At 40.4% G+C, this 22,336-nt stretch overlaps 1 protein-coding gene across 2 annotated transcripts in view; it reads left to right on the top strand.

Annotated features, from left to right (window-relative positions):
- The window catches only part of HSPBAP1 (HSPB1 associated protein 1), a 53,964-nt gene extending 33,777 nt beyond the window's left edge, over nt 1–20,187 (top strand). For both annotated transcript variants that reach the window (XM_060099946.1, XM_060099945.1), the window contains 5 exons: nt 2,567–2,703; nt 6,224–6,395; nt 9,417–9,500; nt 19,355–19,465; nt 19,593–20,187. In XM_060099946.1, the coding sequence (XP_059955929.1) occupies nt 2,567–2,703; nt 6,224–6,395; nt 9,417–9,500; nt 19,355–19,465; nt 19,593–20,132 (1,044 nt within the window). In that variant the 3' untranslated portion in view covers nt 20,133–20,187. The remainder of the gene's footprint in view (nt 1–2,566; nt 2,704–6,223; nt 6,396–9,416; nt 9,501–19,354; nt 19,466–19,592) is intronic.
- Nucleotides 20,188–22,336: the final 2,149 nt, after the last annotated feature.

Here is a 22,336-nt window from a genome sequence, read left to right as displayed (position 1 = left end):
CTAACAGGGTCACTTGTTTCTAGCAAGACCCAACGCAGATTCCTCCTGGGCCTGCACTCATTTCAGAGATTTGACTACCTGTAAGTAGCTGAATTCAATTGGCAAGAAAGTCCCAACTCTCAAGAGCCTGTGGGGAAAGAAAGCCAAAATAGGTAACACTCAATGCTATCTATTTTCTGACAAATTTACTCTGACTTACTCTCTCTCTGCCACTTGCCCCCAAACCCTTCACCCTCTGGTTTTCCCAGCCAGTTTGCAGCTGAAGTTTAGGTCACCCTGATCTAATCATTCCAAAATAATTTTTCCTTTTTTAGTCATTACTGTGTTAGATAAGAGGTCAGGGAAGCCTCACGTCAGTTTTTCATATAGTCACCCCCGACCTGGTAGAAAAACTTTCCTTCTGTGATTCTTTCTGAAGTAGTGCTCTAGAACAGTTTCTCACCTGTGGTTGGTCCACCGACTCCCTCAAAGTGTATGTGAAAGTGTGTGTGTGTGTGTGCGCGCACACGCGCGCACGCTCACATGTGCGTGTGCATTCATTTCTCTGAGGAGAGGGATATCAGCATTCATTCGACTCCCAAAGGCGTGTATCTGTAAGAAGATTAAGAGTCACTTAAACCAGCCTCTTAGGTAAGACAGATCCCCGTTTTTTATTTTTATATTGCGTGTCTTTCATCTACCTTTAGTTAAATTCCAAACTGAGGTGTGGTGAATTGTTCAACAAGGACCAGGTTCGTTGGAAGCCTCCCTAAGCTCCCTGCTTGGACTGGGAGCCCTTCTTCTGTGATCTTAGAGCACTCTCTGCTCACTGCTGTGAGAGCACTTTCTGCATTATATCGGAAGGGTCCATTTATAGGACTATCTTCCATTATGAGATTTGAAGGGAGGGCCTGTGTTGTATTAATTTTCATATTCCAAACATTCAGCATCATACCAGGTATGTAACAGATGCTCAAAAATGTTCTTGACCTGAACCATTTACCCATAATAAGCCAACAGATTCTTCTTTCCTTCCCAAGTAGCCAAAGTTTTAAGCACTTAACCTGAGCCAGGTATTATATTAGGCATTGGGAAAACAGAGGTAGGCTCCCTTCATGGAGCATATGGGCTATATCCAGAGGGGACATGATTTTTGCCACCCCCTGGAGCTGCTGCATTTGAGCCATATGCATTTACAATAGTGCTGACCTTTCAAAAACTCCCCTTTTTATAACAGATATTAGTTATATGCACATATTCTATTTTTATCACTCAAAACAAAAATGAAAAAGCTTTTTCTAGTCTTCCTTAAAACCATCCATTAAAAATGTCTCTCCAAAATCCTTTTTCTCTTTGAGTAGTGTTAATGCTTTGCTTCCAAAAAGAGAAAAGTTTGAAGATACTGATAAAGTAGTGTCAGCATTTAGGACCATGTTCTGCACATAGAAGTGTTTTTTGTTTTGTTTTTTAAAATTCAAAAGGAAAAATTCATGATTCAAAAAAAATAAAATAAAAAATAAAGCAAAACTTTCCTGCCTGGTTCACTAGTGTGTTCTTTTTCTTTTTCAGCTTATACATATCTTAAATGCCATGGATTTGAGTTTATGTCAAACTACGTTCGTAGTTTTCTAACTTTTATTTAAAAGCAGGAACACCCTTTCTTCAAACCTAAATAAGATCAAGCAGAGCAGTTTGCTGAAAGAAAGAGCCTTTGCTGCTATCCCCAGTGCCCTAAGGGGGTGCCAGGGAGCCTGGTTTGAGAACTACTGGACCAGATGGTATTTATGGATCAGTAGTTGACTTGGGCAGGATCTGTCCACAGAACTAGACATAAGGAGTGCCAAGTTGAAAGCACTGTGCTGTCTCTTTTTCAAGTTCTTTACACTTAAAGAGTTAATGACCTTGAGGAGCATAGCAAAAGTATTTCAAAAGATATGCTGTGTCTCCCCCACCTGAAGACTCTAGTTTAGTAGGTATGAACTACTATAGATGCTCCAGCATCTATAATTTTAAATAACTCCACTAACCTAGGAGAAGCCTTCTTTCATGTGGTCTTTGAAAGTGCAAAAAGTTAGTACATTACTTATGCCTCAAAATATCTGCACTGCTTAGAGGGAATGTGCCTTTTTGGATTCCTGGGTTAAGCTTCAGAGATTTAAAAAAATACTTCTATTTCCATTGTAGTCACTGTTCCTGCTGCCTGAGCCACTTCCCCCATATATCTGCATAACTGTGTCTAGTGTTTATTGTCGGTCTCCAACCTCTGAAATGTAAGCTTCATTTGGGTGGGCGTTTTTGCCTATTTTGTGCATTGATTCATCACATGCTCTAGAAGAGTGCCAGGCATGTTATAGGCAGACAGTAAATATTTGTTGAATAACTACTATTAGTGGGGTTATTCAGATATGTTATTGGTTAAAAAGACTTCTTGAATTGCTCTGGAAACCTAACCTCTTCCATCTATAGCGATTTCTGTAAGAGAGTGTTCCAAGTGCCCAAAACCAGATGTGTTAGTGAAAATGTGTAACACTCCTATACAACAGAGTTAGTTGGCTCTTGATGGACTGTGACTTTATTTTCAAAACAGGATGTGATATGGTCTGACTTTGGGTTTCCTGGAAGAAATGGACAGGAAAGTACATTGTGGATCGGCTCCATGGGGGCCCATACACCCTGTCATCTGGACTCCTATGGTTGCAACCTAGTATTCCAGGTACAAGGAAGGTAATGCACATGTGCATGCACATGCATGAGGGAGAGAGAAAGAGAGAGAGAGAGTGTGTGTGTGTGTCTTTTGTGTGTTGCACAGGAAGAGGAATGAGTGTCGGGTAGGGGGCAGGACTCCCTGCTCCATCCTATCAGCCTGCCTCATGACCAGGGCAGATCTCTTAACCTCTGGTTCAGTCTCCTCCTTTGTGAAATAAGGGGAACAGTATAGATGGTGGTGTCTGTGTTTATTGGTCAGAAAGCTGATCAATCAAGTAATAATCAAAGTTGATTATTACTGTCAGAAAGCTGATCCTAGAACTCTAGGAGTACACTCCCAGTTCAGCTAGACAGATGTCTGCTTAGCTCTATAATGTAAGAGTCTGCATTAGTAGCTGTAGAGCGTAGTGGGTGGGACTTGCTCTCTTGTTTTGGGAGAGCAGTGGGAAAACGATGACTGCTCGTGCCCACAGGCTTCAGCAGTGTGGCATGAGATTGCCTCGTCCGTGCACGCGTGTTGGCTTTTCAGGAGCAGGAGAACGCTGTGACTGCTCATGCGCACCAGCCCCAGCCACGGGGCAGGGCTGTGTTGCAGGCTTCCACACTCACAGACTTTAGCTAGGGAGCAGGAGAATGCCGGGACCGTTTGTGCCCACCTGCCTGCACCAGGGCTGGGGAAGTGCTCTGGTCACTGGAGCTATTCGGCTTCAGCATTGTGGCAGGGTAGAGCCACAGTTGCTCGCCCCTGCATCCGAGCTTGCCCACCTGTGCCCGCAGGTTAGGTGGGGAACACAACAATGGCGTCTCTCAGTGCTTCCATCCTGGGGGAGCATTTCCATCATTTCCCACCCCTTCGGTGGATACTCTCAGATTCTAAATGACTTTCCTTCACGTGTAGTCTCAACACTTTTCAAACTGCTGTTATTTTGCTAGGGTTTGGGACAAGTGAGATGTACGTGAACCCTTTACGAGGGGAGTCTCAGTTTCGTGTAGCACTCGGGGACCCTTAGACACCTGTCCCTTTGGTTTCCTAAGCCAGCTGTTACAGGGGCTCATCTCTGTGGTATAGATCCCAGGGGCCGGGGCTCCTAATGTGGGGTGCCAGCCCCTAACTTCCCGGGAGAAGCCCTTTTCTGGTGAGGTCCCTTCCTGTTGTGTGCCACCACGCAGGGGCTGGGGGTTTTGGCGGGAGCGTCTCTCTGCCTCTCCTGCTCATCTTGATGTAGTTAGTCCTTTTTATTCTTTATTGTGGAGCACGTGTTCAGCTAGTTCTCAGGTTCTTTTCAGAGGGAACTGGTCTATATGTACATGTGTATTTTTTGTGCCTGTGGGAGGAGGTTAAGTTCAGGGTCTTCCTCTGCTACCATCTTTGAACTGCTCCCCCCACGTGTGAAGTACTCTGAAAACTATAAAACTGTATGAAATAGTTCCTCCTGGATTCCTCGGGTCTTTATTAAGCAGCCTAGAACGTCTAGGTGCATTATTAATGCACTATGCTTACAGCAGTGAATCAAGTGTGCCTGGTCCCTGCCCTTATGGAGTTAATAGTCTGAACCTTAAATTTCGTTAGAGAAGGCATCATTTTAAGTGGCTGCTTTCCGTGTGTTCTGAGTGGAAAATAAGCCAAAGAAATTCAGTTGGAAAAACATTACCGAAAAATACCTGGGTTCTTTCTGTGATATAAAATTAATATAGCTTTACTTTAATTTTGTCATAGACCAACCATATTTTCTGGCCTCATATAGCTCTGGAGTAATAAAATAACTAACTATTCAGTAAATATTTATTGAGTATCCTGCCGTGCAGATACCATGTGTTACAGTAGGAACAGAGGTGAACAAGTAAGACACCTCTCTGCCCTAAGAGAGTGTATGTGCGGTTAGAGTGCAGGGAAGCCCACGGATTGCTGTGATATATCTAGGCAGAATGAACATGCCCTTGAGAAAGGTTTCGTAGAGCCATGCAACTAAAAAGTAGAAGAGAAAATGTTCCTGTTGGAAAGATTAGGGAAGATTTCAGAGGGGAGTTGCCATTTGGGATGGGTTTCAAAGGGTGGGTGAATGTTCAAAAGACACAGGTGGGAGGAGCAAAGGGACCAGCATGAGCAGAGTCCCAGGAAAGCGTGGGGTATATAGAGGGCCCAGTGAGTTGTCCGTGTAAGTTGTGCATTAGAGACAGAGGGATTAGTAGGAAAGGCAGGGTGGAGCCTGAGGGTCTTAATGCCCAGGCAAATACTGCTTATTCTCTGTTCCTTCAGCATCAGAACCAAGAGGTTTTTGAGCCAGGGATGACATGATGATTGACTACCTTTTCTGATTAAGAACACAAGGATGCAAATATATTACATTTTAAACTTAGCAAAGCAAATTGTATGGGATGGTTATCATCATGGCTGTTCCTTTGGGAAACACAGCTATAGTGCAGGGGTCTGGAGATCTGTGACCTAGTACTGGGTCCACCACTAACACAAGCCCAGTGAATGACACTGAGCAAACCCTGGCTCCCTCTTCCACTTCTTTGAATGTAAGATTAGACTGATGATCTCTTAAGGGTCCTTCCAGCTCTAACATTCTAAACATCCTAAATGCCAAAAATTCTCCCAAACTAGTCATAGGTCCAGTGGGAGGAAGCAGCTTTATCATCTCTAAGGCAAAATAAGACTTTATATTTCCTAGTTTGAGAAGAGCAGTCAGCTCTTTTGAAAGGACATGTTTTGAAAGGACATGATAGCCCCTCTGTAACTGTCAGGGGTCACTAGAGGGCTTTAGGGCTTGTCTCAGAACTAGGTTCTTTTCCCTCTCTCTTTGCTTCCCCATCTGTGTATTTCTGTCTGTCTGTGTCTCTTCCTTTTTCACACTTCTCCCTCCTTTGCTTCAGACTTCCTCCCTCTGTTGGCTCAAAGTATTGGTGTGTCTAGTGTTTTGTGAGTTAAGGTTTATCACTTCCATTTTTCAAAAAATTTTAAAGTGACAAACATTTTACAGTTTTCTTTTTGAAAATTCCTATATGATACTACTTTTTAGTTGTGTGACATCATTCGTGCATTTCTCTTCCTTAATGGATCAACTTAACAAATGTTTAGGTTAAGGAATTTACAGCCCCAATAGGGAGAAGTCTGGAAACTGTTGGGTGGGTAGTTACTCTGGATGAATGGTTACTCTGCACAAGAGAGGAATCCAGAGATTTCAAAGGGTAGAGATTATTCTGGGGAGCTCTAGACTCAGGGATAGAAACCGTTTATGAGGAGGCTGACTTTGATTTGGGATAAGAAAGAATGATCTTACAAAGGAGCTCCTGTCCCTGCAAAGAGGCTGCTCAGGGCATCATGAGATACCCACTAGTTGCTGCCCTTCCTTTACTAGGTGTCTGCAGAGGAGATTCCAGCCCTGAGTGAGAGATGGGCCAGGTGACCCCTGCGGTTCCTGTATTCCTTTATGGATTGAATGAAAATGAGTGAAAATGAGCACTTAGCTGCTGCCTTCTTACATGTTTTGTCTCAAGTTTAGAGTACTAACTTGTATGTTATTTTTTTAACTAGGAAAAGATGGCATCTCTTTCCTCCTGAAGATACTCCTTTCCTTTATCCAACTAGAATCCCTTATGAAGAATCTAGCGTGTTCAGTAAAATCAATGTTGTCAATCCTGATTTAAAACGTTTTCCTCAATTTTGGAAGGCTCGAAGACATATGGTTACCCTGAGCCCCGGACAGGTAATGGGAGCTTTGAAACATTGGTGACCTGTCAGTGGACACCCCAGCTATAGCTTCTTTCAAGTCTTTATGCCACGTGCCTCCCTATCAATACAAATGACAATGGTTCCTTCCCTGCTGCCCTGCTATCGTAACATAGCTTCCGGAGCTGTAGGCTTCACGCACAATCCCTGCTTCACAGGTCATGGGAGGGAGATGGGAGGAGGGAACACAGCTCCTCCTGCTGGTGAAGAGGAGAATGGCCTGTGGAGGAAGATCCAAAAACTCAGTTATTTTTATTCAGGTTAAGAGAAGGTGTCAAGGCATGAGTACTTGAACATTTCTGGAACATTTATTCACAATTAATATCTGTTCAACCAAGATAAAATCCAGACGCACAAACACAGGTTCGAACGCATCCAGTTAGTGGGCCAACAAAGGCAGAATGAACTAAGAACGATTTAGGGTTTTTTGTTTGTTTGTTTTAATTGAAGTATAGTTGATTTACAATATTGTGTTAGTTTTTGGTGTACAGCAAAGTGATTCAATTATATATATTTTTTCAGATTATTTTCCATTATAATTTATTGCAAGATATTGAATATAGTTCCCTGTGCTATATCGTAAATCCTTGTTGCTTATCTATTTTATGTATAGTACTTTGTGTCTGTTAATCCCCCACTCCTAAGTTACCCCTTTCCACATAACCAAACATGATAATTGTAAGTTTGTTTTCTATGTCTGTGAGTCTGTTTCTGTTCTGTATATAGATTCATTTGTATCATTTTTTAGATTCCACATATAAGTGATACCATATAATATTTGTTGAGAATGATTTGCTTTTAAGCAAGAATGGATGTTACTTTTGTAACTGACTGTCTCTGAAACATTTCCAAAGGTTTAGTACTTAGTGCTGCTACCCAGTGGGGAATATCACCTTTACAACACTGGCATTTGCTGTCTGATATTTTATTAACATTTGCAAGTTTTTCTTAGTCTCTTAAGGAGATTTTATTCCCTTGATTATCCCTCTGACCTGCCTGTGTTCCTTCTTTTGCTCCCTTCTCACTGGCTCTTCCTGCTTCCTTTACACTCGAGTGCTCCAGCTCGAACGATTTCACTAAGTTTCCTCAACCCATCAGGAGTCATTCCCCATTCACCTATTCCCCCCAGCCCTTGACAACCACTTCTCTCTTTTCTTTCTGTATAGATTTACCTATTCTGGACATTTCACATAAGTGCAGTTGTGCAGTCTGTGGACTTCTGTGTCCAGCGTTTTTCACGTCGCATAATATCCTCAAGGTTCATCCAGGCTGTAGAATGTTATTAGCACTTCATTCTTTTTTATGGCTGAATATATTCCATTGTGTGGATATACATTTTATTTATCCATTAAACAGCTGATAGATATTTGGGTTGTTTCCACTTTTTGGTTATTACGAATAATGCTGCTATAAACATTTGAGTACAAGTTTTTGTATGAGCATATATTTTCAGTTCTCTTAGATATATACGTAAGGGTGGAATTGCCGAGTCATATGATAACTCTGTGTTTTTTAACTTTTGGGGGAATTGCCAAACTGTTTTCCACAGCAGCTGCACCATTTTACATTCCCACCAGCAATCTATGAGGGTTCTAATTTCTTCACATCCTCACCAACACTTGTTATTTTCCTTTATTATTATTATATTACTACAACTATAGCCATTCTAGTGGATGTGAAGTGGCTGCTAATTCTTTTTTTCTTCTATTTTAATAGCCAAATTCGAATGAGTATTTCTGTCTGTTGTATCAGTTTTCCTTATATCATGCTGTTTCCTGAATCCACCATAAACTGGCTCTCTCTCTTACCACTTTACTTGAAAGTATACTCTATGATAGGACATTAATGACCTCCTAATGACTAAATCCAGTGGCTGAAGTGGACGTTTTTAGTGCCCAGTTCTCTTAAAAGGAGGTCTCTTCCCATCTCCACCTTGTCCATAGCAAGTACCACCATTTTCCTAAATCCGGAGCCCAAAAGCTTCAGATCATCTCCATCTGCTGTACTCAGCCTTCCACAAACTCTTGTAATGACTCTGGATAAATGCAGTCCTTCTTGATTCTGCCCATTGCTTTTGTTTGCTATATCTTCCTATTTAAATGTTAACATTTAATTTAATAATTGGACCATTGCAAGAATCTCCTGTCCTTCCCAGACTCTCCCACAATGTCACTGTCTTAACCATCCCCCTACTCAGAACTTCTCAGCAACTTCAAATGCCTACAGGATAAAATCCAGATTCTTTATTCTGAACTCAGGGCCCTCCACTGGCCCTAACCTGATTCACCACTTTATTCCCCTTTACTCCTTTGCAGTAGTAAGACTAACCTACTTGCTGTCCCTCGACAGTCCCACCTCCCTTGCCCACTTCTCCCTCCTGGCATGTCCTCATTCTCTCTTAATCCTGGTTCAAATCACACTTCCTCCATCCAGATTGCCCCTAACCTCCCTAGAAGCATGCCTGCTTCTCCCACCTCTGAAAATCTCTAGCACCAGTGTCCACTCCTCTGATTTACCACTTATATAATTTATAAATTATGTAAGTGGTTATAAGTGTTAAAAAGTGATTTACCACTTTTCTATATATTATTTTTTCATTGGCTAGATTTTAGACTGTGAGAAGGCAGAAAATATGTCCTATGTGTTTACCTCTGCCCTTTCTCAGAACTCATACAACTATTATGTGATGGAAAGGAGGAAAAGTTACAATCTCAGAATCCTTTACTAAGATTTGGATGCAGACAGAGAAGGTCCAGGATAAAGGAGAGTAGAGACTGGAGAAGCTAGTAATATCCTTTGTAGAACATGCAAACTTGTTAATTTAAGAAAAGGAATAAAAGGATTGTGGGGTTTTTTTTCTTGTTTCCCTTTCCTATTAAAATATTATTATAAATTCATTTGAGTTTGTTTTTTTTCCTTAGCTTCATTTAAGATCTGATTCTGACATAAAAATAAAATGTTCTGTTCTTGTGCTAACCGTTTTTTGTTTGGTTTTCAGGTTCTGTTTGTCCCCAGACACTGGTGGCATTATGTGGAATCCATTGATCCTGTCACTGTCAGTATAAACTCATGGATTGAGCTGGTATTTATTTTTTTCTAACAAATGTAATCTCCCTGCTTTTAAGATATACAGTGCCTGTCTATAGAACTTGGTGATTAATTTTCACCAACTCCAGTGTTACTTTGTTTTGCTCTCCCGTAATTTATGTATTCTGCTCTCTGTTGATGGATAGTGAGGTTGGAAATAGGATTTTTGTGACACACCATTCTCTTTCTTTTAAGGGCACAAAATGGGCCCTGATGTTGGTGTGCCGGGTCTTCTCCCTTGACCGGTGTTGTTAGGAGAATCATGTTGGGCCTGGCTGGATCTGCCACGTGTGTCCCACGTTGCCAGTCACATCCCCCACCATCTGGGCTGGAAATACTTGCTTCTTGGTTCAGGGTCCTCATTAATAATTGCAGAATTCTCAGTCCTGACTTACACATTTTCTCAGAGCAGTCTTTCAGTGCTAGGTGTTATCATTTTATTTCTCCCAAAGGCTTTTCCCCTCCAATATGCTGTGCTTAATCCTGGTTGCCTGCTCTACTTGACAATTAGAATGGCTACTCTTATGGCTCAAGTCTGTCTCTTCCACCTGAGGTGTCATTTTATCTTTGTATGCTTTAACCAGAGGCTTTGACTGTGCCTGTGCCCTCGTTAACCTGAGGCCTTGAATGCATCTCTGCTCTCCTGTACCCAAAACCTTGATTGCATCTCTCTCCTCTCTTTGGCTGCCGCACCGTCCCCTCACTCAGACTATTCTTACCCTTAAATAATGGGAAGGGCTTTGGCACAGGGGGAGCATAAGGAATACTATAACAGCAAGCTCTATTGTGTGGCTTAGAAGAGTCGTAACCCTTGGGTGAGAAGTATAATGGGAGATCAATAGACTTATAGTTAGAAATTCTGCTTAACTGATTGCCTTGCTTGGTATCCCCCTTTCTGCTCCAGTGTTCAGAATGTCCCTCTGAAAAGAAGTTGGTCAATTATAGTACTTAAGTCATTTATTTTCTTTTACTCAGAGATCACATTTTTATGTTGCCTGTAGTCCAATGTCTGAAATCCTTTAATAATATGTATTTGTCTAGTTTTCCAGCTGTTTACAGTAGGAAAGTAATTAAGTTACTGTTACTCTATCGCAGCCAGATGTGGACATCTCAGTTGAATCATTTTTATGCCCATTATCTGAAATACGTTATTACTGTTTACATTTTTTTTAAGATAAGATTTCTTTGTCTCTAAGGGTAGTCAACATACTATTCTTTAGCGCATGGTCTTATACATATTAAATAAAAAATACTAGGTGCAGCGCAGGAGAGCCACTGCAGGCCAGCTTCTCCAACTCTGAAGGCACTCCAGGGATTGGAAACCATGAAATCCAAGCATCAAAGTGAATGGCTTAATTTGCTACACCTCAGATCATCTTCAAGTGTTAATTGAAATTATCCACAGAACACTGAATCAAAATTAAAGTTAAATACATATATAGAGAAGCAAGAAGAGCTACAATCCTGCAGCCTGTGGAATGAAAACCACATTCACAGAAAGACAATATGAAAAGGCAGAGGGCTGTGTACCAGATGAAGGAACAAGATAAAACCCCAGGAAAACAACTAAATGAAGTGGAGATAGGCAATCTTCCAGAAAAAGAATTCAGAATAATGATAGTGAACATGATCCAGTACCTTGGAAAAAGAATGGAGGCAAAGATTGAGATGATGCAAGAAATATTTAACAAAGACCTAGAAGAATTAAAGAACAAACAAACAGAGATGAAAAATACAATAACTGAAATGAAAAATACACTAGAAGGGATCAATAGCAGAATAACTGAGGCAGAAGAACAGATAAATGACCTGGAAGACAGAATGGTGGAATTCACAGCAGGGAACAGAATAAAGAAAAAAAGAATGAAAAGAAATGAAGACAGTCTAAGAGACCTCTGGGACAACATTAAACGCAACAACATTCGCATTATAGGGGTCCCAGAAGGCAAAGAGAGAGAGAAAGGACCCGAGAAAATATTTGAAGAGATGATAGTCAAAAACTTATCTAACATGGGAAAGGAAATAGCCACCCAAATCCAGGAAGTGCAGAGAGTCCCAGGCAGGATAAACCAAAGGAGAAACACACCAAGACACATAGTAATCAAATTGGCAAAAATTAAAGACAAAGAAAAATTACTGAAAGAAGCAAGGGAAAATTAACAACACATAAGGGAACTCCCATAAGGTTAACAGCTGATTTCCCAGCAGAAACTCTACAAGCCAGAAGGGGGTGGCACGATATATTTAAAGTGATGAAAGGAAAGGAGCTACAACCATATTGTAGATTATTCTACTCAGCAAGGATCTCATTCAGAGATCCTCGGAGAAAGCAAAAGCTTTGCAGACAAGCAAAAGCTAAGAGAATTCAGCACCACCAAACCAGCTCTCCAACAAATGCTAAAGGAACTTCTCTAAGTGGGAAACACAAGAGAAGAAAAGAACCTATAAAAACAAACCCAAAACAATTAAGAAAATGGTAATAGGAATATACATATTGATAATTACCTTAAATGTGAATGGATTAAATGCTCCAACCAAAAGACACAGGCTGGCTGAATGGATACAAAAGCAAGACCCGTGTATATGCTGTCTACAAGAGACCCACTTCGGATCTAGGGACACATACAGACTGAAAGTGAGGGGATGGAAAAAGATATTCCATTCAAATGGAAATCAAAACAAAGCTGGAGTAGTAATACTCATATCAGATAAAATAGACTTTAAAATAAAGAATGTTACAAGAGACAAGGAAGCACACTCCATAATGATCAAGGAGTCAGTCCAAGAAGAAGACATAACAATTATAAATATATATGCAGCCAACGTAGGAGCGCCTCAATACATAAGGCAAATGCTAGCAGCTATAAAAGAGGAAATCGACAGTAACACAATAATAGTGGAGGACTTTAACACCTCACTTACAGCGATGGACAGATCATCCAGACAGAAAATTAATAAGGAAACACAAGCTTTAAATGACACAATAGACCACATAGATTTAATTGATATTTATAGGACATTCCATCCAAAAACAGCAGATTACACTTTCTTCTCAAGTGTGCACGGAACATTCTCCAAGATAGATCACATCTTGGGTCACAAATCAAACCTCAGTAAATTTAAGAAAATTGAAATCGTATCAAGCATCTTTTCTGATCACAGCACTATGAGATTAGAAATAAATTACAGAGAAAAATATGTAAAAAACAGAAACACATGGAGGCTAAACAATACATTACTAAATAACCAAGAGATCACCGAAGAAATCAAAAAATACCTAGAGACAAATGACAATGAAAACATGACAATCCAAAACCTATGGGATGCAGCAAAAGCAGCTCTAAGAGGGAAGTTTATAGCAATACAATCCTACCTCAAGAAGCAAGAAAAATCTCAAACAATCTAACCTTACACCTTAAAGAACTAGAGAAAGAACTACAAACAAAACCCAAAGTTAGTACAAGGGAAGAAATCATAAAGATCAGAGCAGAAATAAATGAAATAGAAACAAAGAAAACAATAGCAAAGATCAATAAAACAAAAAGCTGGTTCTTTGAGAAGAAAAACAAAATTGACAGACCTTTAGCCAGACTCATCAAGAAAGAGGGAGAGGGCCTCCCTGGTGGCGCAAGTGGTTGAGAGTCCGCCTGCCGATGCAGGGGATACGGGTTCGTGCCCCGGTCTGGGAGGATCCCATATGCCGCGGAGCGGCTGGGCCCGTGAGCCATGGCCGCTGAGCCTGCGCGTCCGGAGCCTGCGCGTCCGGAGCCTGTGCTCCGCAACGGGGGAGGCCACAACAGTGAGAGGCCCGCATACCGAAAAAAAAAAAAAAAAAAAAAGAAAGAGGGAGAGGACTCAAATCAATAAAATTAGAAATGAGAAAGGGGAAGTTACAACAGACACTGCAGAAATACAGAGCATCCTAAGAGACTACTACAAGCAACTCTATGCCAATAATATGGACAACCTGGAAGAAACGGACAAATTCGTAGAAAGGTGTAACGTTCCAGGAGTGAACCAGGAAGAAATAGAAAGTATTAACATACCAATCACAAGTAATGCAATTGAAACTGTGATTAAAAATCTTCCAACAGGGCTTCCCTGGTGGCGCAGTGGTTGAGAGTCCGCCAGCCAATGCAGGGGACACAGGTTCGTGCCCCGGTCTGGGAAGATCCCACATACCACGGAGCAGCTAGGCCTGTGAGCCATGGTCGCGGAGCCTGTGCTCCACAACGGGAGAGGCCACAACAGTGAGAGGCCTGTGTACCACAAAAAAAAATTAATTAATTTTTAAAAATCATAAAAAAAAAACCTTCCAACAAACAAAAGTCCAGGACCAGACGGCTTCACAGGTGAATTATATCAAACATTTAGAGAAGAGCTAACACCCATCCTTCTCAAACTCTTCCAAAAAATTGCAGAGGAAGGAACTCTCCCAAACTCATTCTATGAGGCCACCATCACCCTGATACCAAAACCAGACAAAGATACTACAAAAAAAGAAAATTACAGACCAGTATCACTGATGAATATAGATGCAAAAATCCTCAACAAAATACTAGCAAACAGGGCTTCCCTGGTGGCGCAGTGGTTGAGAGTCTGCCTGCCAATGCAGGGGACACGGGTTCGTGCCCCGGTCCAGGAAGATCCCACATGCCATGGAGCGGTTAGGCCTGTGAGCCATGGCCGCTGAGCCTGCGTGTCCGGAGCCTGTGCTCTGCAACGGGAGAGGCCACAACACTGAGAGGCCCACATACCGCAAAAAAAAAAAAGAAAAAAGAAAAAAAAATACTAGCTAACAGAATCCAACAGCACATTAAAAGGATCATACACCATGATCAAGTGGGATTTATCCCAGGGATGCAAGGATTCTTCAATATACACAAATCAATCAATGTGATACACCATATTAACAGATTGAAGAATAAAAACCATATGATCATCTCAACAGATGCAAAGAAAGCTTTTGACAAAATTCAACACCCATTTATGATAAAAACTCTCCAGAAAGTGGGCATAGAGGGAACCTACCTCAACATAATAAAGGCCATATATGACAAACCTACAGCAAACATCATTTTCAATGGTGAAAAACTGAAAGCATTTCCTCTAAGATCAGGAACAAGACAAGGATGTCCACTCTCACCACTATTATTCAACATAGTTTTGGAAGTCCTAGCCACGGCAATCAGAGAAGAAAAAGAAATAAAAGGAATATAAATTGGAAAAGAAGAAGTCAAACTGTCACTGTTTGCAGATGACATTATACTATACATAGAGAATCCGAAAGATGCCACCAGGAAACTACTAGAGCTAATCAGTGAATTTGGTAAAGTTGCAGGATACAAAATTAATGCACAGAAATCTCTTGCATTCCTATACACTAACAGTGAAAGATCAGAAAGAGAAATTAAGGAAACAATCCCATTCACCATTGCAACAAAAAGAATAAAAATACCTAGGAATAAACCTACCTAAGGAGGTAAAAGACCTGTACTCAGAAAACTGTAAGACACTGATGAAAGAAATCAAAGATGACACAAACAGATGGAGAGATACACCATGTTCTTGGATTGGAAGAATCAATATTGTGAAAATGACTATACTACCCAAAGCAATCTACAGATTCAATGCAATTCCTATCAAATTACCACTGGCATTTTTTATAGAACTAGAACAATAAATCTTAAAATTTGTATGGAGACACAAAAGACCCCAAATAGCCAAAGCAGTCTTGAAGGAAAAAAGCGGAGCCAGAGGAATCAGACTCCCTGACTTCAGACTATACTACAAAGCTACAGTAATCAAGATAATATGGTACTGGCACAAAAACAGAAATATAGATCAATGGAACAAGATAGAAAGCCCAGAGATAAACCCACATATCTTTGGTCAACTAATCTATGACAAAGGAGGCAAGGATATACAATGGAGAAAAGACAGTCTCTTCAATAAGTAATACTGGGAAAACTGGACAGCTACATGTAAAAGAATGAAATTAGAATACTCCCTAACACCATACACAGAAATAAACTCCAAATGGATTAAAGACCTAATTTAAGACCAGACACTATAAAACTCTTAGAGGAGAACATAGGCAGAACACTCTTTGACATAAATCACAGCAAGATCTCTTTTGACCCACCTCCTAGAGTAATGGAAATAAAAACAAAAATAAACAAATGGGAACTAATGAAACTTAAAAGCTTTGCACAGCAAAGGAAACTATAAACCAGACAAAAAGACAACCCTCAGGATGGGAGAAAATATTTGCAAACAAATCAACAGACAAAGGATTAATCTCCAAAATATATAGCAGCTCATGCAGCTCAATAGTAAAAAAAGAAACAACCCAATCAAAAAATGGGCAGAAGACCTAAATAGACTTTTCTCCAAAGAAAACATACAGATGGCCAAGAGGCACATGGAAAGCTGCTCAACATCACTAATTATTAGAGAAATGCAAATCAAAACTACAGTGAGGTATCACCTCACACCAGTTAGAATGGGCATCATCAGAAAATCTACAAACAACAAATGCTGGAGAGGGTGTGGAGAAAAGCAAACCCTCTTGCACTGTTGGTGGGAATGTAAATTGATACAGCCACTATGGAGAACAGTGTGGAGGTTCCTTAAAAAACTAAAAATAGAACTACCATATGACCCAGCAATCCCACTACAGGGCATATACCCAGAGAAAAACATAATTCAAAAAGACACATGCATCCCAATGTTCATCGCAGCACTATTTACAATAGCCACATCATGGAAGCAACCTAAATGCCCATCAACTGACAAATGGATAAAGAAGATGTGGTACATATATACAATAGAATATTACTCAGCCATAAAACAGAATGAAATTGGGTCACTTGTAGAGACGTGGATGGACCTAGAGACTGTCATACAGAGTGAAGTAAGTCAGAAAGAGAAAAACAAATACTGTTTATTAATGCATATATTATGTGAAATCTAGAAACCTGGTACAGATGAACCGGTTTGCAAGGCAGAAATAGAGACACAGATATAGAGAACAAAAGTATGGACACCAAGGGGGGAAAGCAGGTGGGTGGAGAGTGGGGGAATGAATTGGGAGATTGGGATTGACATATATACACTAATATGTTTCAAATAGATAACTAATAAGAAACTGCTGTATAAAATAAACCTTTAAAAATACTATACATGAAAAAAAAAAGAAAGAAATTCTGCTTGCAGCATGCTGTATTGGAATCAGAGCAAATATGGTAGAGTGCATGGAGTTCACTTCCACCCCCAGGAGTTCACTTCCACTCCCAGTGCTAAAGTCTCGTCTACAATAGCCTTACAGATGCTTTGCCTCCCAAGATAGCTCATTCCATCGTGGAGATGTCATCTGCCTGCTTGTAACCATACCCATTACTTCTAAAACTATACAGATTTTTTTTTTTTCTGTTTTAACTATTTGAAGGGGGCACCTTTTATGGCTGGCATCTTTCATTCAGCATAATGTTTTCAAGAATCATCCATGTAGTAGCATGTATCAGTACTTCATTCCTTTTTTTTATGGCTAAAAAATTTTTTATTGTACAGATATACCACATTTTGTTTATCCACTAGTCAATTGATGGACTTTTGGGTTGTGTCTACTTTTGGTTATTATGAATAATGCTACTGTTAACATTCGTGTACAAGTTTTTGTGTGGATGTATGCTTTCATTTCTCTTGGTATGTACCTAGGAGTGGAGTTGCTGGGTCATATGGTACATCAGCCAAGGCAGGCCAACAGGCTGGTAATTCAGACAAGAGTTAAAGTTGCAGTCTGGAGTCCAAAATCTGTAGAACAGGCTGGCAGGCTGGAAACTCACTCAGGATTTCTGTTGCAATCTTGAGGCAGAATCTCTTCTCCAGAAAACCTTAAATTTTACTCCTATGGCCTTCAACTGATTGGATGAGGTCCACCCTCGTTATTGAGGATGATCTTTTACCTAAAGTCAGCTGATTATAAATGTTAATCACGTCTACGAAATATCTTCACAGCGACATCTAGACTAGTGTTTGACTAGACAGTTGGTCACCATAGCCTAGCCAAGTTGACTTATAAAATTAACCGTCTGGTAACTCTACATTTAACCTTTGGGGAATTGCCAGGCTGTTTTCCAAAGCAGCTGTACTATTTACATTCCCACCAGCAATTTGTGAAGATTCTGATTTCTCCATATCCTCACCAACACTTGTCGTTATCTGGCTTATTATAGTCTTCCTAGTGTGAAGTGGTATCTCATCCTGGGGATTTGCTTTTTTTTTTTAATTTAATATTATGTTTCTAAGATTCATCTGTGTTGTCACACATAGCTGGTCATTCATTTTCACCATGATATAATATCCTCTTGTGTTAATGTACTACAATTTGATTCATTTTTCTGTTGATGGATAATTGGGTTGTTTCCATTTGCTTTTATAAATAGAATATTCTTGTACACATGTGCAAGAGTTTCTCTAGAGAATATGTATATATGTCTATATCTAGGAGTGGAGTTGCTGGTCTATAGGGTACACAATACTCAAGTTTATAAAATAATGCCTACATGTTTTCCCACCATCAACAAGATTTCTGTCAAGCACATTTCTCCACCATTTGGAATTATCAGACCCTCTTTTGCCAGTTTCATGGGTTTCTTGATTTGCATTTCCCTGATTATGAATGAAGCTAAACCTATTTTCTTGTGTTTTTAAGCTTATAATTGTTCTTTTTTTGACATGTTTGTCTTCATGTCTTGCCCATTTAAAAAAAATTAGGTCATTTGTCTTATTGATGTGTGCAGATTCTTTATATATTCTGTTCATCTCCTATCACTTATATATGTTACAGACATCTGGCTTGTCTTTTCCTTTATGGTATCTTTTGATGAACAAAATTATTGATTTTAATGTAATTTATCACTAGAAATTCCCTAGCAGTCCAGTGGTTAGGACTCTTCGCTTTCATTGCCGAGGGCCTGGGTTCAGTCCCTGGTTGGGGAACTAATATCCCACAAGCCACACAGCGTGGCCAAGAAAAAAAAAAAGATTGCCAAAAAAAAGAAAATTTTACATATATATACACATATATATAATGTAATTTATCATTAATACCATAGTTTATAATTATTGTCTCTTTAAAAAGACGTATTTAGATATTTGGTCATCTCATTCTTGTGGCCAAGAATGTTTATTATAATTATTTCCCGTTCCTCAAGAAAATAGCTTATCAAAATGATCCTCTATAGCAGGGGTCCCCAACCCCCAGGCCGCAGACCGATACTGGTCCACGGCCTGTTAGGAACCGGGCCACACAGCAGAAGGTGAGCAGCGGGCAAGCGAGCAAAACTTCATCTGCTGCTCCCCATTGATCCCCATCGCTCGCATTACCGCCTGAACCATTGCTCATGTACTGCCTGAACCAATCCACCCCCCACATCCCATGGAAAAACTGTCTTCCATGAAACCGGTCCTTGTGCCAAAATGGTTGGGGACCACTGCTCTACAGGGATTATTCCTTTGTATGTAATACTCTGTTTTTTTAACTTTAAACATGTCAGAGAATGGAAAATATTGGGAAAAAAATCATAAGGTGGTTCATACTTAAGGTCTATGTTTTATAGACAGGATACACACTTAAATTTGGTTGGTAAAATATTCTAAAACTCTTCTAGATGGCAGAGGAGAGTGAATACATAAAAATTGTGGTCTGCCAACAACATATTCCTTCAGTAACAAATCTTATGTTAATGAGAGAACAGAACACACAATTAAGAGACTCTACTCTGTTTTAAGCAATGAGACACAGAGACAAGTGAAAAAATGTGTCTTTTTTTAACCTTGATTTAGGAAGAGGACCACCAAGCCCGGGTAGAAGAGGCAATCACCCGCATGCTTGTGTGTGCCCTGAAAACTGCAGAGAATCCACATGATACCAGAGCTTGGTTAAACCCAACTGAGGTAGGTCCCTTCTGGTTTTCATCATGGCAGTTAGTATCCTGTGATAAACCAATCCCGGCTGGAACATTTGTTTTCCAGTTTATATAAGTGCATATAACCATTTTAAAGAGTTTTTCTTTTTCCTTAGGTTGAGGAAACATCCCATGAAGTCAATTGTCGCTACTTAAATGGAGCCGTTTCTGCTTTTTTTGATCATTATGGAACATCTAAGGTAGTAGAAACCCAAGCGCAGAGCACAAACGGAGAGTACGTGATAAAGGAAGAATTAAATATGCACAACCACGTGGAGGTAGAGCAAACTAGTAACCACAACTTAACCTTGGGAACAGTAAAACAGGAGGCAGCAAGTCCCTTTGGTCCTGATCTGGTTCCTGTGATACCATGTTCCCAAGAACCACCCTCAGAAACAGGAGGCATGTTTGAAAGTGATGGTGAAGACTTTGTTGGCAAAAATGGAAAACGCTTTGGAAAATTGCATTATACCAAGAGACAACGAATGATGAGTGAAAGTGAGAATGCAGTTGTGGAACAAATTGCTTCAAATAGTACTGTGGCCCCTTCCCAAACATTCATTTCTACAGATGACTTGCTGGACTGCTTGGTGAATCCACAGGTAACCAAGATAGTGGCACAACTTTTGATTCAAGGAAGAAGTTTGCGACTCTAATAGAAAATGACTTTTTCAATAATATTTTAAGAATATTTTTAAAATAAAAGATGAAATGGCAAAAGGTCAATTTGCATATGCTTATAAATGTCCTGTTCTCACCTAATTAACATTTTAGTCTCTTGCCACCTTCTTGCATACACGTTGCTCTTTAGACAACTTGGCTCTTTGTTATTGGTAGGCCTCTTTCTTCAGTGCCTTTGCCTTTCCTTTCCTATCTCATCAGCTTATCTCAAATGTAAGCCCCTAGTGTTCTCACCAAGAAATAGTCTCTCCATCAGCAGGGGTCACCTGCTGCTTGTTTTTGTAAATAAGGTTGTATTGGAACACAGCCAAGCCATTCATTTACATATTGTCTGTGGTGGCTTTAGGGTTACGATGGCAGAGTTGAGTAGTGACAGAGGCAGTATGGCTCGAAAAGCTGAAAATATTTTAAAAGTTTGCTAACTCCTGGGCCTCCCTGGTGGCGCAAGTGGTTGAGAGTCCGCCTGCCGATGCAGGGGATACGGGTTCGTGCCCCGGTCTGGGAGGATCCCATATGCCGCGGAGCAGCTGGGCCCGTGAGCCATGGCCGCTGAGCCTGCGCGTCCGGAGCCTGCACGTCCGGAGCCTGTGCTCCGCAACGGGGGAGGCCACAACAGTGAGAGGCCCGCATACCGCAAAAAAAAAAAAAAAAAAAAAAAGTTTGCTAACTCCTGATCTAATGCATCCATTGGGTGAATTCTAGCTTTTTGGGGGGTAGGGGTGTGGTTGTTAATTTCAGTAGATATCGTGGACTCTTTGTCATAAGATGGTGTGGGAAGATTTATGATTGTTTTAAGTTCTTGATCTCTTAATTCAAATGCAGGTTGAAGTCTAGCCTTGATGCGAAGTGATCACATTTCTCACATCTGTAGAATTCTCACTGGTTAACCCCTGTAATCCAGAGCAGAATACCAATCAGGAGAAAAGTAGGTTGGGGCCCAATAAGAGGCCTCCTTGTGTAAGGAACTGGGACATCCAGGAACACCAGCCCTGGAATAAAAAGGACCAAATGCTACTAACTCTTGAAACTAACTAAAAGCTTGGCTTAGTGAACTTGATCCCACTCTCATTACATTTGCAATATGTGGGGTAATTATTATCATTACCGTCCAAGTAAGAATTTAAAAATTACAAAAACATTGAACTCAGTAACCATTCAAAACAGAAAAGATACACAAAGTCACCTTTTAAGAAGAATTGACTACTGGCCCCATCCTTCTCAGGTCAAACTGACGGTATCAGTAAATCCCAAGAGAGTACATACTTTCTGGGAGAAAGGAGGAAGGGAGGTGAACATGCCCAGGAAAAGAAGGGTCTGAAAAAGGACCCTTCTGTAGCACTTACCACCATCTGACCACTATATATTTGCCTATTTATTTGATTACTATCTCCCCCAACGAGAATGTCACTGCATGAAGGTTTGGACTTTGATTATTGTATATTTGCAGAGTCTTGATCAGTGCCCAGCACACGGTAGGTGCTCCTTAAATATTTGAGAGGATTTTTTAAAAAGGAGACCTTGTTGGCCGATACTCCTTCAGAAACACTGGGGCAGAGGATGTTGTGGCTAAGGGTGAGATGTCTGTTACCTGTAGTAGGTATATCCCTATCGCAGAAATAGACATTTGTCTTCAGCTATATATATTTTTTTACACCTGCCCTCACTGAGAGCTCCCCCATACCCTCCTTCACACAAAATTCCCTCCCCCCTCCCTCCCCCAGGGTTCCCTCCCCCCCTCCCTCCCAGATATTTTATTATATTTGCTACTACTTGGACCAGTGTTTTTCAAGTTGTAGATTGTGACCCATTAACAAGTCATAAAATCAATTTAGTGGGCGAGACCAGCATTTTTTTTAATGGAGCAGAATATGTAATTTCAGTGAATTCAATAGTAAATATAAGTATTATTTTGTGAAACTGTCCAAGAAAAATTTTTTTCAGGGTAAATATACTTCATAAATCTTTTCAGTTATATCCGTGTGTGTACTGGGCCTGATATAAAATGTATTTCTTAGTGTATGTTGGGGTCAGAAAGGTTTGAAAGCTGTTCTGAGGGCAAAGTATTGATTTCAGTTAGAGGTAATAGTTTCTGGCATGCAGAGACCTGGGTAGAGAGTTAAGACATTGATATGAATGCATTCGAAATGTAAATGGGTGTTGGGAGAGAATTTCCTAATTT

This window comes from Mesoplodon densirostris, chromosome 5 (genome assembly GCF_025265405.1).
Source record: "Mesoplodon densirostris isolate mMesDen1 chromosome 5, mMesDen1 primary haplotype, whole genome shotgun sequence".
Taxonomy (NCBI): Eukaryota; Metazoa; Chordata; class Mammalia; order Artiodactyla; family Ziphiidae; genus Mesoplodon; species Mesoplodon densirostris.
Note: the sequence above shows the minus strand (reverse complement) of the source record. Positions and strands in the feature narration are given on the sequence as shown.